Source organism: Pelodiscus sinensis, chromosome 1, assembly GCF_049634645.1.
Source record: "Pelodiscus sinensis isolate JC-2024 chromosome 1, ASM4963464v1, whole genome shotgun sequence".
Classification (NCBI taxonomy): Eukaryota; Metazoa; Chordata; order Testudines; family Trionychidae; genus Pelodiscus; species Pelodiscus sinensis.
Window position 1 is genome coordinate 304,836,250 of NC_134711.1, and position 22,422 is coordinate 304,858,671.

General features: G+C 46.3%; 1 protein-coding gene across 3 annotated transcripts in view; it reads left to right on the forward strand.

The window, feature by feature from the left end:
• The window catches only part of DEUP1 (deuterosome assembly protein 1), a 100,308-nt gene that overhangs the window by 46,451 nt on the left and 31,435 nt on the right, over positions 1–22,422 (forward strand). For all 3 annotated transcript variants that reach the window (XM_025182940.2, XM_075919299.1, XM_014571845.3), the window contains 2 exons: positions 1,381–1,467; positions 21,275–21,474. In XM_025182940.2, the coding sequence (XP_025038725.2) occupies positions 1,381–1,467; positions 21,275–21,474 (287 nt within the window). The remainder of the gene's footprint in view (positions 1–1,380; positions 1,468–21,274; positions 21,475–22,422) is intronic.

The following is a 22,422-nucleotide window of genomic DNA, read 5'->3' on the forward strand; positions in this document are numbered from 1 at the left end:
ATACAGATTCAACTTAAGAAACCCAGGCGTTCCCAAGTCAGCTGCTGCTGAAACTGATCAGCGGCTGATTCCAGGAAGCCTGGGGCAGAGCAACTCTGCCTGGGGCTTTCTGTAGTCAGCCGCTGGTCAGTTTCAGCAGCGGCTGACTTGGGGACGCCTGGGGCAGAGCAGCTGGGGTGCTGCTGGGTTGCTTCAGTAGCGCGGCTCCAGCGCTACTGGAGCAACCCAGCAGCACCCCAGCTGCTCTGCCCCAGGCATCCTGATTCAGCCGCTGCTGAAACTGACCAGCAGCGGCTGAATCAGGACGCCTGGGGCGGAGCAGCTGGAGTGCTGCCGGGTTGGTCCGGAGTGGCGCTGCGGGACCAACCCGGCAGCCCCCAGCTGCTCTACCCCAGGGGTAGGCAAGAAAAGCCTGGTCTGCTGGGGGAGGGGCACTAGCTGCACCCCTCCCCCCCACAGACCAGGGAGACGGCGGTGGCGGGACCGCCCAAGTCCTCCACGGCTTTACTCCGTCTCCCTGGTCTGCTGACCTGGGAGACGCGGAGCAAAGCCGCAGAGCACGCGGGCAGCGGGACAGTCCAGGCACGCTGCGGCTGTCCCACTGCTGGCGTGCTCCGAGGCTTTGCTCCCCGTCTCCCTGATCTACAAGTCAGACCAGGGAAACGGGGAGCAAACCCTTGTAGCACGCCCGCAGCGGGACAGCCCAGGCGCGCTTGAGCTGTCCCCCTGCGGACGTGTTCCGCGGCTTTGCTCCCCGTCTCCCTGGTCTGCAGGGAGACGGGGAGCAAAGCCTTGGAGCACGCCCACAGTGGGACAGCCCAGGCGCGCCTGAGCTGTCGCGCTGCCGGCTTCCCCCAAGACTTTGCAAAGCCGCGGAGGGGCTCGGGCAGCGGGGCAGCCCAGGCGCACCCGGGCTGTCCCGCTGCTGGCTTCCCCCGAGGCTTTGCAAAGCATCGGGGGAAGCCGGCAGCGGGACAGCCCGGGAGCGCCTGGGCTGCCCCACTGCCCGAGCCCCTCCGCGGCTTTGCTCCGTGTCTTCCTGGTCTGCAGACCAGGGAGACGCGGAGCAGCTTTTCTCGCCCCGGAGTACACGGGCGGCGGGACCGCGAGGTCCCGCAGTCCGTGTCCTCAGGGGCGAGAAAAGCCCCGTTCGTAACTGCGGATCCGACGTAAGTCAGCTCCGTGTAAGTCGGGGACTGCCTGTACATTGAAAAAATTAGTTTCTTGTGTTAAAGAAAAATGTCCATTATACTAGTGTCATGGTTCTTTATGAATGTTTTCAGTAAAGCATAAATTAAACTTATAAAGAATTATACTCAGTATTTTGTAGCTAATATTGTTAAGTTCAACAAGTAATTTAGTTTTTCTCCAATTCCCCAGTTGTCAGAGATAAGATATGAAGCTATCTTATCAGAAAACATGCATTTGAAGAAGATGATGGAAAATTTCGAGTCTGGAAGATACATGGTAATTTTTGTAGCTGTGAAATATCTAAATAGTTATTGATATTTGGTTGTTGTAATGATCTCAGGGTTCATTAAATAACAAACCAGTGAATGAGAAAGAAATAAAACATTAATAAAAGAAACTGGAGAGCTTCTATAGTGAGGTGCTGCACACAGCCATGAAATGTTTCCAATCCTGGCCTTTGAGACACATCTCTAAATTCCTATACTCACAACATTATCCCTTATGTGGTAATATCTCCAAATCACAATCAATCTTTCATACATATATTTCTATATCTTTTTTTTAATCAACTCTTTTATATATAAACATTTAGCAACTATCTAATAATACATAAACTTAAAAAACAAAAACTGGTTGAGTTTTGAATTTTGGATGTGCAGACCCAAAATAAATAGGGGAGAGGAGGGAAGGAAAAAAAAGGAAGGGAGGTGGGAAATGAGCAGATGTTATGAAAAAATCAAAGGGAAAAACTTGTTTCCTGCCCCTCCTCTTTTTTTTTCTTCCCCCTACTCCCTTCTCCCCTATTTATTTTCGGTCCGCATATCCTAAACTCAAAACTCCAGTCATCTGAAGAAGTGGGCTGTGCCCACGAAAGCTCATGATACCATCTACGTGTTTTGTTAGTCTATAAAGTGCTATCAGACCAGTTTTTGTTTTTTAAGTTTATCTTGTATAGACTAACTCAGCTGCCCCCAGAAGCTTCTAATAATACATATACATTCTCTACCCAATTAGTAAATTTCCATAAATCCAATGTTCAACTACCTAATGAAGAGAGGTTCTTCTTCTAGTGATGTCCCTGTGGGTGCTCCACATTAGGTGCTGGACTTGCCCTGGCGCTGGAAGATGGAGATCTTTAAAGCCGTAGTCAGCTAGAACGCGCATGCACGGGGAGGGGCGTCTCGCGGCATTCGTGCTCTTCCGCACTGCGCGATCCGGTCTCAAGCACTTCCTCTTCAACTGCCTCAGGCTGCAGATGGAAGAATCATCTCTCCTTCTTGTCCAACCTTTGTGAGAAAAAAATTTCAGCTTTACTTTCAGTTTTTAGTGTTATACGAAGTTCCTTATTAAGTTCTTTGTTACTACTAAAAAAAACCAAAAAAACTGTTCGTTGTTAGCTCCAAGTTCTCCCTTCTCCTTTTACCAAGTACATAGTTTAAAAAAAAGAGAGAAAAGAAAAGAAAGAGATAAATAAAAGAACAAAATAAGAAAGCACGGACCAGTGGCATAAACTTCGTAGCCGCGGGTATTAGAACCCTCAAGATGCCGGGCTCTCCCGGATTCAAAAAACGCTCCTCGTGCAAAGACCCCATGCCTGTCTCTGACGGCCATGCGGTGTGTATATGATGTCTCAGCGAGAGTCAAGTTCCGCAAAAATGCGCACATTGCTCCAAGCTCACGGCAAGGGACTGCTGAGACCGTGAAATGAAGCTCCGTATGATTTTATTTGATAAGGCCCTTCAACCACCTGCGCCAGCCTCCCCAACTTGGGACACGCACCAGCCTCAGAAACGAAGCACCTCCTCTCCATCAAGGGCTCCCTCTAAGAGGCCCCGACCGTCGCCAAGTAGATCTCTCCCTCTAACGTCTCAGGGCAGAGCTACTCAGAGATCTAAGTCTTATATGGCAGTTTCAAGCGCTCGTCCTGAAACGGTATCCTCAGCACCCCGTCATGCCACTGACACTTTTCCGGCATGAAAAGCTCTCCCGGCACCGAATCCGTCGACTCTGGCTATTTCACTGTCACCGAGGCCACCCTCGGTACCGTTACGCGCCACATCTACTTCATCGTCCTCTTCAGGGGACTTGATAACTCCGGTGCAGGAGCAACCGGCACTGAGCTCCGTGGGGGACCATTCTCTACCTTCATGAGCTCGAGATTAGACTCCGGCACCGGTCCCACATTCTCAGGACCGACAACCTATAGCATCGCCTCGGGACACGCCGGCACCGACTCAAATCCAAACGGCGCCACTTTCCACGCACCCGGCATGTGATTCCCGTGCCAAGAAACATCGCTCGGCACCAGCCTCGGCACCGACGCATACGGCACCGGCCTCGGCACTGGAACGCACAGCTACCAAAGCACGTACTAAGACGCATCACATCCGTAGCCCCCCTCCGGCCTCTCCAGTACCTGTATTCTTGCCTGCACCGTCTCCATCTCCTCCTTCTCCATCGAGCAGGAGATCACCATGGTGATCTACGAGGTTCTCCTCACCAGACAGACTGTCACCTTCCTTTTTGACGCCTCCTAGACATCATCGAGGTTCCTTCCATTATTTTTCAGCCTCGCCTTCACCATTACAGCACAGATCATACTCCCCTTCTCCAGCTATTCAATCGAGAAGGTCTTCTTCGCACTATGACTACATGGCTCATCGTTGTTATACTCGCTCCCCATCCCACTCCTCCCATTACTACCGGGACCATAACCACCATTCCCGTTATCACAGAGATCCATCGCCTCACTACCGCACGAGTCATTACTCACCTGGATTGCCTCCATGTTTGATAACGGTTTGCTCTCCTTCCAGATATTCTCCTTCTATTCCATCTGCCGGCCAAGCCTTGCCATCCACTCGTCTGTCTCCTCTTCTCCAAGAACAACCTTCCACTCAGTCCCAACCTCCCGAGGTTTCTCCCACAGACCAATCCTCTTCTCCCGACGATGCTGTTATCCCTGGAGACACCTCACCACCAGACAACTTGAGGCAGTTTCAAGACCTTTTCAAGAGAGTAGCAGTCTCTCAGGAGATCCAACTAACAGAAGTTAAGGACAAACAACATCATCTCTTAAAGAATTTACAGTCTGCTCACTCTACTAAATTAGCCATACCTCTGGATGAGGCGATCTTGGAGGTGACTAGTGAGCTCTGGCAGACTCCTGCCTCTGTTACCCCCACTAACAAGTGGGCTGATAAGAAATACTTTGTGCCCCCAAAAAGTTCTGAATTCTTGTTTTCTCATTCACACTCAAATTATCTGGTGCTCCATGCAGCCCAGCAGCACACAAAGACACCTCAATATAAGTCTGCCACCGCTGACAAGGATTCAAAGAGGCTCGATTTATTTGGGAGGAAAGTATACACCTCTTCAACTTTACTCTTCTGGATCTCAAATTATCTGGCGCACTTGTCAAACCATAATTTTGATAATTACGCGAAACTTACAGATCTTATGGAGGTACTCCCAGAGGCTAAGAGACCCCTTCTTAAGTCAATAGTCCAGAAGGGCTATGCTGCCACTCGTACTAGCCTCCAGATCGCTATGGACATGGCAGATACTGCAGCGCATACCACAGCCATCACAGTTGTTATGCTCAGGGCCTCGCTCCTCCAGTCCGCAGGAGTACCTAAAGAGCTTCAGTCCAAAGTAGAGGACTTACCATTTGAGAAAGATTCTCTCTTTGGCGACAAAATGGACTCAGTCCTACATTCCAACAAGGACACGAGAACAACCCTGAGATCACTGGGGATGTACATCCCTCCCTATAGGAGGAAACGTTACTCCCCCTTTCAGAGGCGTAACAACTACTACCATCCCAGACAACACTGGCAACCACAACACAGTCAGTTTGACCAACCACGCCAATTTCAGAGACAGAGACCCATAAGGCGCCAAAACCAAAGTAACCGGGCGCAAGCTCAATCCACCAATAAGCAACATGTTTGTCGCGTTGTTCGAGAGTCAGCAATCTCCTCCTGCTGGATCTTTACAACCAATGGGCAAAGATCACCACAGACGCGTGGGTCTTGGAAATTATCTGCTCCGGTTATGTCATTCCATTCCAGACTCTCCCCACCCCACAACCCTCCCATCCCTGTTCCTTTTCAGAAACCCTTCTCACAAGGATCTGCTTTGGGTTGAAATCTCTCATCTCTTCCACACAGGAGCAATAGAGGAAGTGCCACCTCAGTTTCAAGGGAAATGATTATATTCCCGTTATTTCCTTGTTGAGAAAAAGACCGGTGGATGGAGGCCCATATTGGATCTTCGTCAGTTAAACAAACACATTCAGAAACTACGCTTCAAGATGGTGACTTTAACCATGATTCTGCCTGCGCTAGAGCACGGAGATTGGTTTGCTGCTCTCGACCTCAAGGACACCTATTTCCACGTGACAATCCATCCTGCTCACAGGAAATTTATTTGTTTCACAATAGGGGAGGACCACTACCAATATCGAGTACTCCCATTCAGTCTCGTCACCGCACCATGAGTTTTTATTAAAACATTCATAGTTGTGGCCTCTTAACTGTGACACATGTCGGTCATCATCTATCCTTACCTCAACGATTGCCTGATAAAAGGACGCTCCTCTTTGGAGGCCTCGCACATGGTACGGATCACGATTGACACTTTCCTCTTGTTGGATCTTCTTTTCAACAAGGACAAATCCACTGTAGTACCTACCCAGAGAGTCGAGTTCATAGGTGCGCACCTTGATTCAGTCACAGCAAGGGCATACTTACCTCTACCCAGCATTCAAACACTGCAGAACTTACTGGATCAGCTTCTCTACAGTCGCTCAGTGCAAGTAGCAACAGTTCTCAAGTTAATGGGTTACATGGCCTTCACTACTTACGTCGTTCCTCACGCCAGGCTCCACTTTTGTGCTCTACAGCATTGGCTAACCACAATATACGATCCTATAACACACAATGTGGGCAAATGGGTATCCGTTCCTACCACCATCAAGTCTTCCCTCCAGTGGTGGACCGTAGATGACATTCTACTCTCTGGCACACCTTTCCGGTACCCGTCACCGCGTGTCCATATCACCACTGATGCCTCTCTCATCAGCTGGGGTGCTCACATGGGCAACCTAGCCGTGCAAGGTCGCTGGTCTCCTCAGGAATCGCTTTTACACATAAACCTTCTTGATCTGAGGGCCGTTGCCAATGCTTGCAGACACTTCCATACAAACTTCCGCAATTCCACCATGGCCGTTTTCATGGACAATGTAGCCACCATGTTCTGTATCAACCGCCAAGGGGGTGTGCGATCCCGTTCTCTTTGTGCGGAAGCAACCCGACTATGGAATTGGTGCATTGCCAAAGGCATCACACTCATGGCCTCCTACTTACCTGGCGCCAACAACACGATGGCCGATTCCCTCAGCAGGAATTTTGCTACACAACATGAGTGGGAGATCGACCGCCGTGTACTTCACTCTGTATTTCACCACTGGGAATTTCCTCAAATAGACCTTTTCGCCATGGCCGCCAACAGGAAGTGTCACCGCTTCTGTTCCAGGGCAGGCCTAGGGCACCACTCACTAGGGGATGCCTTTCTACTGGACTGGAATGGTCCCCTCATGTACGCTTTTCCCATATCTCACTTATCTTCAGAGTCCTTCAGAAGATCAAGTCCGACAAAGCCTCGGTCATCCTCATAGCATCCTAATGGCCTCGCCAGCATTGGTACCCGATTCTGTTGCGCCTGGCACAACATCAACCATATCGGCTACCACTAATGGACAACCTCCTAACACAGACGCGAGGTTCCCTCCTTCATCCTCAACCACACACGCTGCATCTGTCAGCCTGGTACCTAGCTGTCTGAATGCTTCAGAAGCCCTCTGCTCTGATAGTGTTCAGAATGTTCTTATACGTAGCAGAAAACAAAACACACGAGTCACTTACCTGTCAAAATGGCATTGCTTCACTTCGTGGTGTTCTGACCGCAACCTTGATCCTCAAATTGTCCCAATCCCTCTCATCTGGGACTATATGATGCATCTACAAGAAAACGGACTGGCTTTAGCATCTTTAAGGGTCCATCTCGTGGCACCAACTGCATTTAGACAGCCAATAGGGGGAACCTCGCTCTTCGCTCACCCTCTAACAAAGCGATTTCTTAAAGGTTTAATGAATCTCAACCCTGCTGTACATTCCTCCATGCCGTTGTGGAATTTGGACTTGGTACTCTCCACCTTGACTACACGACCATTCGAACCTCTGGCTACCATACCTCTCCAGACCCTCACCCAGAAGCTGGTTTTCCCGATCGCCATCATATCGGCGTGCCGAGAAAGCGAGATCTCTGCACTGATGGCATCGCCTCTGTACACTGTCTTCAACAAGGACAATGTTATCCTGAGACACCACCCAACCTTCATTTGTTGAACTGTTCATTTGTTCCTTAACAGTTTCTCCTTTGTACATTAATGGTAAAGGATCACCCAGATGAGAAATGCCATAGCCTACCTCAGTTGTCAATGTGATTACTCATAGATCCTTTTGATTATATCAAAACTTGTCCTCTTGATCTTGCTGGGCTACACAAGACCTTGGATCCTGCTGTTCTTTAATAGTATCCATTTAGCCCCAAATATTAGAAGTGTTGATCCTCAGACACACTCTATCACCCGGATTAAGTGATGGAAGATGATGGGCACTTCTGTAAAAAATATATCTGCTTCTATTTCTGATTTTCTTTCATTTTCTATATAGTTCATTGTTATAAAATTTCAACAGATTATCAGTAATTGGTAAATTATAGCTGATCCTTCTTCCTCTTAACAGCTGAGCTGGAGCAAAGCCATTCTCCAGGGATGTTGTTCAGTAAACCAGTAACTCTTTATACAAATCATTGTATTGTCAGAAGTCTTTTTAATACGATTATTTACTGTTCATATAGACCTTTCCACAAGTCCATTTGATTGGGGGTTATTTGGATTTGATATTTTATGATGAAAATCCCAATTTATGGCAAATTGCCTAAAATCTACATTGGAAAATCGCAGGCCATTATTGCTAAAGACTTCATCTGGCATTACATATCTGGAAAAGATTATCTTTGTGCCAGCTATCATTAAGTTAGTACTGTAGAGGGTGCAAATTTATGGATACAGGGAATAATAATCTAAAATTACTAAATAATCCTCTGATTGCCAGGTAAATAAGTCAGTACTTATCTTATAAGGCCTTTGTGGAACTGGATGAGTGGCTCTGTCTGTTGGCATGACTTGTATAAGTTGAACCTCTCTAGTCCGGCACTCTCTGGTCCAGCAACATCCAGGAGCCGCCATGATTTTCGTTAGCCAGGTGTCCACTTATCATGGATTTGGCCAAGTTACCCATGATCCCATAAAGTTTGTTTATAGTCAACAGTCCTGGCTCTCGGTGTTCTTTACTGTTATTTAGCTCTAATTTACCCCCTAAATCTATTCTAAGAGCTCAGTAAGCAATGGAAGTGCTAGTAATGCTGCTAGACAATATTAGCCTCCTGTGGTTTGGAAAATTCTCTGGTTTGGCATCGGTCAGGTCCTAAGGGAGCCAGACTAAAGAGGTTCAACCTATATTTCAAGCATAAAAGAAGTTTCCTATTACATTACCAATGTTGTGATTTATCCACAGCCAAAACAGCATTTCTTGTGCTCATTTGCATTTCTCAATTCCTAAATGGCCCTCATGGATCTTCAGTAGCATGTCTTTCCAGAGGTTCATTGAAATTACAACCTTGTTGACCTTGAAAATTACCCTGTCTATCACAGAACAGTCTATTATGAGGAAATATCTCCAAAAAACATGGGTATGTCTACACTACAGCACTAATTCGAACTAACTTAATTCGAATTAGTTAATTCAAACTAAGCTAATTCGAACTAGTGCATCTAGACCTAAAAACTAATTCAAATTAGCATTTTGCTAATTCGAACTAGCATGTCCACATTGAGTGGACCCTGAACCGGGATTAAGGCTGGCCGGAAGCAGTGCAGGCAGGGCATCAGATTAGGACTTAGAGTGTGGAGCTGCTGTCTCAGGCTAGCCGAGGGCTGTGCTTAAAGGGACCCGACCCCCACCCCGGACAGACAGTTCTCAGGGGTTCCCCACTCACTTGTCTAATTCGATGAGGGACAGCAAAGCAGTCCTGGCTTGGAGTGCCCTGAATGCCCACACTCTGCACATCACAGCACTCGGCCATCAGCCTGGCTGTACTTGCCGCAGGCTGCCATCTGGGGTGGGGGTATCAATAGGAGGACTGCAGGACAGCTTCCACCGTGAGGAGCCCGCAGAACCACCCCAGTCCTCCCCATTGGGGGCTCATACCCCATTCCTCCCTCACCTCCTTCCACTTACCCCTTCCTTGCCCCCCTTCCTGATGTACAAAATAAAGGACACGTGTGTTCAAAAATAGAAACTCTCTTTATTGAACAAAACTCGGGGAGACTGGGAAAAGAAGGTGGAAGAGGGGAAGAGAGAGGGTGGGAAAGGGGAGGGCAACTAACATGATCAGGGGTTTGGAACAGGTCCCATATAAAGGGAGGCTAAAGAGACTGGGACTTTTCAGCTTAGAAAAGAGGAGACTGAGGGGGGATATGATAGAGATCTATAGAATCATGAGTGGTGTGGAGAGGGTGCATAAAGAAAAGTTCTTCATTAGTTCCAATAATAGAAGGACTAGAGGACACCAAATGAAATGAATGGGTAGCAGACTTCAAACTAATAAGCGAAAGTTCTTCTTCACAAAGCAAATAGTCAACCTGTGGAACTCCTTGCCGCAGGAGGCTGTGAAGGCTAGAACTATAACAGAGTTTAAAGAGAAGTTAGATAAAGTCATGGAGGTTGGGTCCATGGAGTGCTATTAGCCAGGGGGTAGGAATGGTGTCCCTGGCCTCTGTTTGTGGAAGGCTGGAGATGGATGGCACGAGACAAGTGGCTTGGTCATTGTCTTCGGTCCATCCCCTCCAGGGTAGCTGGTGTTGACCGCTGTCGGCAGACAGGCTACTGGGCTAGATGGACCTTTGGTCTGACCCAGTACGGCTATTCTAAGCTCAGGGCTCAGGGTCGGGGATCTCACTGGACCAACTTGATTTTCATGCACACCAGCTCCTGGGTGGCCAGGCTGGCAGCTATCCTGCCCTAGATGGCCACTTTCCTGTGGGCCACGATGTCCGCATTAGGCAGGCGGGCGCCCGCCTCTTGTGGATCCGGGCAGGCTCACGGGAGCCACCAGCCTGGTCCCGGGAAGAGGCGGAGGGCTGGGTGGCAGCGGGTGGCTGGCTCGAGCCGTGCCAGTTGCAGGGTCTGCTGGCTGGGTGCTGGCAGGCTTGCACCTGGCACGGGCACCGTAGCCAGCCCGTGCCCCTTTAGGGGTTCCGGGGCTGGGCGGGGGGCAGATGAGTTTCCCTGGTGGTGCCCAGAGTGGCCACCAGGGAAAGCTGGGGAGGGCTAGCCTCCCACTAGTTCGAATTAAATGGCTACACAGCCGTTAATTCGAACTAGTTAATTCGAACTAGGCGTTAGTCCTCGTGGAATGAGGTTTACCTAGTTCGAATTAAGTGCTCCATTAGTTCGAATTAAGTTCGAACTAGCAGTTTGCTAGTGTAGCGCCTATCAAAGGGTACGTCTACACTACAGCGCTAATTCGAACTAACTTAGTCCGAATTAGTTCATTCGAACTAAGCTAATTCGGACTAACGCATCTAGAACTAAAAACTAGTTCAAATTAGCATTTTGCTAATTCGAACTAGCGCGTCCACACTGAGTGGACCCTGAAGCGGGGTTAAGGATGGCCGGAAGCAGTGCCGGCAGGGCATCAGAGGAGGACTTAGAGCGTGGAGCTGCTGTCTCAGGCTAGCCGAGGGCTGTGCTTAAAGGGTCCCGACCCCCACCCCGGACAGACAGTTCTCAGGGTGCCCCGCTTGCAAAGCAGTCCTGGCTTGGAGTGCCCGGACTACCCACACTGGGCACATCACAGCACTCGGCCATCAGCCCGGCTGCACTTGCTGCAGGCTGCCATCTGGGGAGAGGGGGCAATTGGGGAGGCTGCAGGAGAGCTTCCACCCCCAGAAGCCCGCAGAGCCAGCCCAGTCCTCCCCATCGCCGGCTCGTGCCCCATTCCTCTCTCACCTCCTTCCACTTACCCTTCCCTACCTCCTTCCCTAGTCCTCCCTAGCTGGGAGAGGGGAGGGCAACTAAAATGATCCGGGGTTGGGAACAGGTCCCATATGAAGAGAGGCTAAAGAGACTGGGACTTTTCAGCTTAGAAAAGAGGAGACGGAGGGGGGACAGGATAGAGGTCTCTAAAAGCAGGAGTTGGGTGGAGACGGTGCATACAGAAAAGTTCTTCATTAGTTCCCATAAAGAAGGACTAGAGGACACCAAAGGAAAGGAATGGGTAGCAGGCTTCAAACTAGTAACAGAAAGTTGTTCTTCACAAAGCAAAGAGTCAACCTGTGGAACTCCTTGCTGCAGGAGGCTGTGAAGGCTAGAACTGGAACAGAGTTTAAAGGGAAGTGAGATCAAGTCATGGAGGTTGGGTCCATGGAGTGGTATTAGCCAGGGGGTAGGAGTGGTGTCCCTGCCCAAGGTTTGTGGAAGGCTGGAGAGGGATGGCACGAGACAAATGGCTTGTTCACTGTCTTCGGTCCATCCCCTCCAGGGTACCTAGGGTTGGCCGCTGTCGGCAGACAGGCTACTGGGCTAGATGGACCTTTGGTCTGACCCAGGACGGCCATTGTAAGCTCAGGCTTCAGGGTCAGAGGTCTCAGTGAACCCCCTTGATTCTCTTGCACACCTGCCCCTGGGTGGCCAGGCTGGCAGCTATCCTGCCCAAGCCAGCCACTTTCCTGTGCCTAGTGCGGAGATCGTGGACGAGGTCCACGATGTCCGCACTAGCCCAGGCGGGTGCCCGCCTCTTGCGGTCCTGGGCAAGCTCCTGGGAGTCGCTAGCCTGGTCCCGGGAAGAGGAGGAGGGCTGGGGGGCATCGGGTGGGTGGCTCGATCCGTGCCAGGTGCAGGGTCTGCTGGCTGGGTGCTGGCAGGCTTGCACCTGGCACGGGCACCGTAGCCAGCCCATGCCCCTTTAAGGGGTCCGGGGCCGGGAGGGGGGCAGAAGAATTTCCCTGGTGTTGGCCAGAGTGGCCACCAGGGAAACCTGGGGAGGGCTAGCCTCCCACTAGTTCGAATTAAGGGGCTACACACCCCTTAATTCAAACTAGCTAGTTCGAACTAGGCTTAATCCTCGTGGAATGAGGATTAGCTAGTTCGAACTAAGAGCTCCGTTAGTTCGAATTAAATTCAAACTAACGGAGCGCTAGTGTTGCGCCTATGAAAGTTAGTTCGAACTAACATCCGTTAGTTCAAACTAACTTTGTAGTGTAGACATACCCAAAGTTATTTCGAACTAACGTCTGTTAGTTCGAATTAACTTTGTAGTGTGGACATACCCGGAGTGCCCTGAGTACCCACACTCGGCACATCACAGCACTCGGCCATCAGCCTGGCTGCACTTGCCACAGGCTGCCATCTGGGGGCGGGGAACAGTCGGGGGGGCTGTCAGGATCCAGGAGGCCCTGCAGGAGAGCTTCCACCCTGAGGAGCCACCCCAGTTCTCTCCATCGGGGGCTCATGCCCCATTTCTCCCTCACCTCCTTCCATTTACCTCTCCCTAGCCCCCCTTCCTGATGTAAAAAATAAAGGACACGTGTGTTCAAAAATAGAAACTCTCTTTATTTAACAAAACTGGGGGTGGGGGGCATTAACGTCTGGGGTGACTGGGAAAAGGTGGTGGGAGAGGGGAAGAGAAAGTGTGGGAGAGGGGAGGGGGAAACTGGGAGGAGGGAGCTGGAAGGGGGAAGCCAGGGGAAGGAGGAGGAGGGGAAGTATAAAACTATGGTACGCCATATCTTCAGTACAGTGTACAGATGTGGTCTCCTCACCTCAAAAAAGATGTTTTGTTTTGGCCTTGGAAAGGGTTCAGAAAAGGGCAACTAAAATGATGAGGGCTTTGGAACAGGTCCCATATGAAGAGAGGCTAAAGAGACTGGGACTTTTCAGCTTAGAAAAGAGGAGACTGAGGGGCGACATGATAGAGGTATATAAAAGCATGAGTGGTGTGGAGAGGGTACATACAGAAAAGTTCTTCATTAGTTCCCATAATAGAAGGACTAGAGGACACTAAATGAAATCAATGGGTAGCAGGCTTCAAACTAATAAGCGAAAGTTCTTCTTCACAAAGCAAATAGTCAACCTGTGGAACTCCTAGCCACATGAGGCTGTGAAGGCTAGAACTATAACAGAGTTTAAAAAGAAGTTAGATAAAGTTATGGAGGTTGGGTCCATGGAGTGCTATTAGCCTGGGGGTAGGAATGGTGTCCCTGGCCTCTGTTTGTGGAAGGCTGGAGATGGATGGCACGAGACAAATGGCTTGGTCATTGTCTTCAGTCCATCCCCTCCAGGGTAGCTGGTGTTGGCCGCTGTCGGCAGACAGGCTACTGGGCTAGATGGACCTTTGGTCTGACCCAGTACGGCCATTCTTATATTCTTATGTTCCTAGCTCAGGGCTCAGGGTCGGGGGTCTCACTGGACCAACTTGATTTTCATGCAATCCTGCTCCTGGGTTGGCCTTTGGTGGCCGGGCTGGCAGCTATCCTGCCCTAAACGGCCACTTTCCTGTGCCTAGTGCGGAGATTGTGGATATTGGAGGCTTCCCCCACAAACCAGGATGAAGTCCACGATCTCCACACTAGACCAGGCGGGCACCCGCCTCTTATGGCCCTGGGCAAGCTCCTGGGAGCCGTCAGCCTGGTCCTGGGAAGAGGCACAGGGCTGGGTGGCAGCAGGTGGCTGGCTCATGCCGTGCCAGGTTCAGGGTCTGCTGGCTGGATGCTGGCAGGCTTGCACCTGGCATGGGCACCGTAGCCAGACCGTGGTCCTTTAAGGACTCTGGGACCGGGAGGGGGGCAGAAGAGTTTCCCTGGATTGGCCCAGAGTGGCCACCAGGGCAAGCTGGGAAGAGCTAGCCTTCCACTAGATCGAATTAAGTGGCTACTCAGCTCTTAATTCAAACTACTTAATTCGAACTAGGCGTTAGTCCTCCTAGAATGAGGTTTACCTAGTTCGAATTAAGTGCTCCGCTAGTTCAAATTAAGTTTGAACTAGCGGTTTGTATGTGTAGCGCCTATGAAAGTTAATTCAAACTAACGGCTATTAGTTCGAATTAACTTTGTAGTGTAGACATACCCCATCTTACATAAATATATTTTTACAGTTATGAATATAGATTAGGACCTTGTCTGATTAGAAGTTACAAAGGTTTGAGCCACAGGTAATTTTATAAATCTTTATGCACTTGAAAGACACTATTTTGATTGTTTCCATTATCAATTTAGGAATAAAGAGACAGTAGTTAGTAGTAAGGTTCTTGACTTTACAGCAAGCAGTTAATCCCTCTTTTTAGCAATTAAAACATATCCTCCAGAATATGTCAAGTTATTATTAATTTTAGACTGTAAGCATTTTTCAGAAAACGCATAACAAAGATTTTTTATTTTGACACTGGTAACACAGTAACATTTAATTTGGGAAAGGAAACTATACAAAAGTTAGGAAGTTATTTAAACAGAAATTAAAAGGCACTGTGCCAAAAGTGAAATATTTGCAAGCTTCATAGAAACTTTTTAAAGACACCATACTCGAGGCTCAACTAAACTGTGTACTCCAAATTTAAAAACATAAAAAGAGAACAAAAAAGTGGCACTGTGGCTCAACAACAAAGTAAAAGAAGCCACTAGAGACAAAAAGGCATCTTTTTAAAAGTGAAAGTTAAATCCTAGTAAGGAAAATAGAAAGAAGCATAAACTCTGACAAATGGAGTATAAAAATATAATTACAAGGACCATAAAAAGAATTTGAAGAACAGATTGCCAAAAACTCAAAGTAATAGCAATTTTTTAAAGAACATCAGAAGCACAAAGCCTGCTAAACAAACAGTTGGGCCACTGGACAATCAAGATGCTCAAGGAACACTCAAAGATGATAAAGTCACTGCAGAGAAATGAAATTAATTCTTTGCATTAGCTGAAAATGTGAGGGAGATTTCCAAACCTGAGCCATTCTTTTTAGGTGACAAATCTGAGCAACTGTGAGGTGTGATAAGATGAGGTTTTTTGGAACATATTGGTAAACTAAACAGCAATAAGTCACCAGAACCATATGGTATTTATCCAAGAGTTCTGAAGGAACTCAGTTATGAAATTGCAGAACTCCCAACCCTAGTTTGTAACCTGCACTTTAAATCAGCTTCTATACCAAATGACTGGAAGATAGCTAATGTGACGCCAATTTTAAAAAACACTCCAGAGGTGATACCAGCAATTGCAGGCTGGTTAGTATGACTCCAGTGCCAGGCAAACCAGTTGAAACTACCATAGAGAACAATATTGTTAAACATATAGATGAACGTGATTTGTAGGGGGAAGAGTGAATATGGTTTTTGTAAAGGGAAATCATGCCTCACTAATCTACTAGAATTCATTAAAAAAAAAGGTCATTAAGCATGTGGACTAGGCGGATTCAGTGGATATAGGATCCTTAGATTTTCAGAAAGCCTTTGACAAGCTCCCTCACAAAAGCTCTTATCCAAAATAAGTTGTCTTGAGATAAGGGGGAAGTCCTTTCATGGACTGGAAATTTGTTAACATATAGGAAACAAAGGGTAGGTATAGAAGGTCAGTTTTCAGAATGGAGAATCCCCTGGGATTCTGTCTGGGGAAGAGTCTTATTCAACATATTTATAAATGATATAGCAAAAGGGGTAAACAGTGAGGTGGCAAAATTTGCAGTTGATACAAAACTATTCAGGAGTTAATTCCAAGGCCAACGACAAAGAGCTACAAAAGAATCTCAGACAACTGGCTGACAGGGCAACAAAATGGAAGATGAAATTTAATCTTGATAAATGCAAAGTAATGCATATTGGAAAAAATAATCCCAAATATACATATAAAATGATGGTGGTTAAACTGCTGTTACCACCTAAGAAAAACGTCTTGGAGTCCTTTTGGATAGTTCTCTGAAAACATAAACTTAAGTGTGCAGTGACAGTCAAAAAAATGAACAGAATGTTGTGAATCATTGAGAAAGGGATAGATTATAAAACAGAAAATATCATATTGCCTCTATATAAATGCATCGTATGCCCATACATTGAATACTGTGTGCAGCTGTGGTTGCTCCATCTGAAAAAAAGATATATTGGAATTGGAAAATTTTCAGAAATAGGAAAAAAAATGATTAGGGGAACATCTTCTGTTTGAGGAGAGACTAATTAGACTGGGACTTTTCATCTTGGAAAAGAGACAACTAAATATGATTGAGTTCTGTAAAATCATGATTGATGTAAAGAAAGTAGATAGGGAAGTGCTATGGCAAGAGACAATTTTGGCTTAACCAGGAGATCTTACATGATCTAGAAATCAAAAAGGAGTTGTTTAAAACATGGAAACTAGGTAAAATTACAAAGGATGAATATAAACAAATAATGCAAGTATACAGAGGCAAGATTAGAAAGACGAAGGCACAGAACGAGTTCAATCTAGCTTGAGACATAAACGGTAACAAGAAGACTTTCTACAAATATATTAGAAGCAAGAGGAAGACCAACAACAGAGTTGGCCCATTGCTCAATGAAGTCAGAGAAACAATAACAGAAAACTTGGAAATGGCAGAGGTACAACTTCTTTGTTTTGATTTTTGGTCAAAGAAGATTGATGATGATGAGATGCCTAGCATAGTGAATGCTAGTGGAAATGGGGTAGGTTTAGAAGATAACATAAAAAAAGAACAAGTTAAAAATTACTTAGAAAAGTTAGATGTCTTCACGTCACCAGGGCCTGATGAAATGCATCCTAGAATACTCAAGGAGCTGATAGAGGAGGTATCTGAGCCTTTAGCTATCATGTTTGATAAGTCATGGAAGTTGGGAGAGATTCCAGAAGTCTGGAAAAAAGCAAATATAGTGCCCATCTATAAAAAGGGAAATAAGAACAACCCAGGAAACTACAAACCAGTCAGTTTAACTTTTGTGCCAGGGAAGATAATGGAGCAAATAATTAAGGAATTCATCTGTAAACAGCTGTAAGATAATAAGGCGATATGTAATAGCCAGCATGGATTTGTAAAGAACAAATCATGTCAAACCAATCTGATAGCTTTCTTTGATAGAGTAACAAGTCTTATGGATAAGGGAGAAGTACTGGACATAGGATACCTAGACTTTAATAAAGTATTTGATATGGTCTCGCTTGACCTTATCAATAAATTAGGGAAGTATAATCTAGATGGGGCTACTATAAGGTGGGTGCATAAATGGCTAGATAATTGTTCTCAAAGAGTAGTTCACAATCTTGCTAGAAGGCAGAACAAGTGGGGTTCTGCAGGCATCTGCTTTGGGCCGGTTCTATTCAATATCTTCATCAGTGATTTAGATGATGGCATAGAGAGTATGATTATTAAGTTTGCAGGTGATACCAATATGGAATGGGTTGCAAGTGCTTTGGAGGATAGGATCAAAATTCAAAAAGGTCTGGACAAACGAGAAAAATGGTCTGAGGTAAACAGAATGAAGTTTAATAAGGACAAATGCAAAGTACTCCACTTACGAAGAAACAGTCAGTTTCACGCATACAGAATGAGAAGTGATTGTCTAGGAAGGAGTACTGCTGAAAAGGATTTAGGGGTCAGAGTGGACAAGTTAAATACGCATCAACAGTGTGACACTATTGCAAAAGAAGCAAACATGATTCTGGGATACATTAACAGGAGTGTGGTGAGCAAGACATGAGAAGTCATTCTTCTACTCTACTCTGTACTGATTAGGCCTCAATTGGAGTATTGTGTCCAGTTCTGAGCACCATATTTGAAGAAAGATGTAGATAAATTGGAGAAGGTCCAGAGAAGAGCAACAGATATGATTGAAGCCCTAGAAAACATGAGCTATGAGGGAAGGCTGAAAAAAATAGGGCTTGTTTGGTTTAGAAAAGAGAAGACTGAGAGGGGACATGATAGTCAGGGCCTGACAAATAATGCAATCTACTCGCCCGGGGCGAGTAGATTGCAACCCGAAAGAGCCGGGTTCAGGCAATCTGCACATGCACAGAACTATCTGCACATGCGCAGATCGCCGGACAGCACGGCTGGCGAGCGGGGCTCGCCGCGGTTCGGTGAGCCCTGATGATAGCAGTTTTCAGGGTGTCACAAGGAGGAGGGAGGAAAAATTGTTCTTGGCCTCTAATGATAGAACAAGAATATATGGGCTTAAACTGCAGCAAGGGAGGTTTAGTCTGGACATTAGGAAAATCTTCCTGATTGTCAGGGTGGTTAAATATTGGAATAAGTTGCCTAGGGAGGTTGTGGAATCTCCATCACTGGAGATATTTAAGAGCAGTTTGGATAGATATCTATCAGGGATGATCTAGACGGTGGTTGGTCTTGCCATGTGGGCAGGGGACTGGACTTGATCTCTCGAGGTCTCTTCCAGTTCTAGTATTCTGTGATTCCCACTTTCTCATAACACAAGATCAAGGGGTCACAAAATTAAATTAATAGGCAATTTAATACAAACAAAAGGAAGTGATTCTTCACACAATGCATAGTCAACCTGTAGGACTCCTTGACAGAGAATCATGTGAAAGCCAAGTACAGGATTCAAAAAAGAACTAGAGAGTGTGCGCCTGTTTTTGTCTGTCTGTGTGTTTGTCTGTCTCCCAGCCAGGGGACAGGCACCCTCTCTTGGCTGTGCCAGCTGCAGCTGCCATGGACAGTTGCTCCTCACTTGGCACGAAGCGCCTGCGGTGCTGCAGTGGGGTTGTCATCTCTCTCCGGAGTAGCCTGCATACTGAACCCCTCATCCACAGCTCTACCCCAGAGCAATGATTTAAATGTGGAAAAACAAAAAATATTTGAGTTAAGAACCCAAGCAATGCCAGGTAAATCTTCTAGTAATAAATTTGTTTCTCATGCACACACTTATTTTATACATTTATCCGTGGTATTTATAGGCCTTACCCCCTTTAAGAACTAGATGAATTTATTCATTAGCAGAAAACAAACATTATTTGCAACTTTAATTACCATGATTATGATGAATTATGCATAAAAAGATGCTTATTTTGAAATGTTTCCATCATGGATTTTCATTTGTGTTAAATAAGAGTCCAATTCTTCGATGAACTAAACACCTTTGGTAGGATTCTGAGCTTCCTCAATGTCTGTGGAAGTTAATGGAGGTTGAAAATATTCAAAACTATAAAAAAGGACACCTAAAGCTCCTAAAGGCCCAGGGCAGCATGGTAAACCCCAAACCTGCAGCTGCCACGGGCAGCTGGGTAATCCCTAAACTCCCGGCTGTTGCGGGGGAACCCCCAATGTCCCAGATGGGCCTCTGCGGCTATGAAAGCAAGGTTACCTTGCAGCTCCCAACCCCTGCAGATAACAGAGATTTCCCACAGCTTCTGATGCCGTGGACTTAGGGGAACCCCTAAGCTCTCAGTGTCTGTAGGTTGCTGGAGGTTTTGGTGGCAGGAGTATCTCACAGCTCCTGGCTGACAGAGGAGGTGGGGGCACCCAACTGCTTCTGTCCCCCATGGGCAGCTGGAGAACTGCCAGATCTGCAGATAGCAGAGGTAACCCACAGACCCCAGCTGCTGCAGGTAGATCCTAGCCCCTGCGCAGCTGCCCCATTGCAGGCAGTGTGGGGACTCGCAGATCCCCATTTTGTCCCAGATATTTTTAGTAAAATTCAGGGGCAGATCAGGGCTTCCATGACACAATCCTAGCCTTAACTATGAATGCTGTGTGATTACATATGGCAGCAGTTCTCTAACTGTGACTCAGGACCCCAAAATGTGTCATGACCTTATTTTAATAGGTTCCCCAAAGCTAGCTTTCTGGTGCCAAAGCCCAAGCCCATACCCCACCATTCTGGGCAGAAACCAAAGTCTAAGCCAGCCAAAGCCCAGAACTAGGGCTGTCAAGTGATTAAAAAATAATAATAATGATTAATCACATAATTAATCACACCGTAAAACAATAATTAGAATACTATCTATTTAAATATTTTGGATGTTTTCTACATCTTCTAATATATTGATTTCAATTATATCACAGAATACAAAGTATATAGTGCTCACTTTATATTTATTTTTTATTACAAAACATTTACATTGTAAAAAAAACTTCAGTTCACCTCACTAAGTATTGTAGTGCAAATTCTATCATGAAAGCTGAACTTAAATTCTTCTGTATAATCAATGTATTTGCGTCCCATTCAAAAGAGTCCTTTTTTAGCTAAGCCTCAGTTGCGGGTGGCACAGGGCAGGAGGGGGGTAGACACTGCCATGGGCAGTGCAGAGTTTGGGAAGGGAGATTGAGCCCTGCGGGGGAAGGAGGTCGGCTTGGGCGCCTGTTTTATTTTTAAAAATATGGTCACCTGGGAGGGGAGAGGGAAGGGTGTCCGGGTCTTTGCTTCTTGTTTATTTCTCTGTTGGAGTTGGGACTTCATAGTTGCTGTTTTTCTTTCTGGCAGCTTCTTTTTTTCATGCACCCTCTGGTGGCAGTTTGCATTACTGCGCCTTACCAGAGAGAGCAGCTAATGCTGTTTTGCTGCCCTCTGTGATTTTTGTGCGTTAATATTTTTAACGCGTTAATTCTGCTCTGCGTTAATCACAGGCATTAACGCCCACTAATTGACAGCCTTACCCAGAACTTATATCAGTCCTGGGGGGCTCAGGTTACAGGCTCCCCACATGGCACTGAAGTCTTTGACTTTGCTCTCCTGCACCTGAAGAGGTGGGGCTTGGTTGGGTTCAGACTTCAGTCCCCTCTTCTGGGACCATGAAGTAATTTTTGTTGTCAGAAGCAGGGTCATAGTGCAATGACATTTGAGAACCCTTTGACATGCAGTAACTAAGTATCTAGCAAACAATGTTGACTTGTGTTTCATGTTAAAAATATTAATTCTAGTTACAGTGGACAAAATGCCCATTCAATGGTGATTTTATTTTCTTCCACAGACCACAGCTTTATCGGACACAGAACATGAGTGTTACATAGCTTCTGTTCATGAATTGGAGTGTGAGGATGAAAGGTTACAAAATGATCTTGATAAATTGCAGAGTGATTCAGAAACATCAATACTGGATGCTCTGGGTACATATGAAGAAAAAAGGCACACTAAGGAAACCCAATTAGAAATGCAAGAAAAAGAAGACAGGTAAAATATAAGCTACAAAGATACATTATTATTTCCATATGCATTTTGTAAGTCTTCTCAAAGAATCAAATCCTGAAGTCCTTACTCAATTATTTTTCATTTTAAACTCCCACTACCTCATTAGATATTTAGCCAATTAGAAAGCAAGGAAGGCTGCATAATTAGGCCCGAATTTAAATGATTAAAATATCTGTGTATTATTTATAGATTATTTTTGTGCTGTTTTATCTCAATTCAGTAAAAATTTTGAAGAAAACAAAGTACACTAGCACCTGAAAGCCATGAAAGCCAATGGAAATCTGCAACTATTTAATATTGCAGAATTGTACCCAGGTATAAACCCTCATTTATGACTTGAAGCCAATATTACAATATAACAACAGTAGAGTATTTGCCCGGTGTTGCTGAGGTCCTTAACTAACGTAATTTTTGTTTTTCTTCATTTAAATCATTACTCTGGGGTGTGGCTGTGGTTGAGGAGTTCAGTATGCAAGCTTCCCTGGGGAGAAAGGACAACCCCAACCCTCTGTCACCGCAGCATCCTGGGGGCCATGTGAGAAGCACATGTCCATGGCTGCTGCAGCTGCAATGGGCACTGGTGGGGGAGGGTGCATGTCCCCTGGTTGGGAGGACAGACAAACACACAGACAAACTCTCTCAAATATATAGTAGATAGTTACCCCCGTCCTCTACCCTCTGCTGCCTCAATGGGGCTATAGCTGCCTCAGTCCCTATCTCTGCCTCCTTGCTGCCCCCTTATGATTATTATGCAATATAAATGTGCCTTTTAGCAGAGCCCTCCTTTTCCATTTTATGAGAAACAATTGAATTCCAGGAAAATCCCATTGTCCCTGCACCTGTCCTGACAAATCATTATGTTGCTTTAAATTATGATAAGAGGAAGCTGCATACCAACTTTGGTGGCCCTAGCTCTTACTGTTTAGGAGT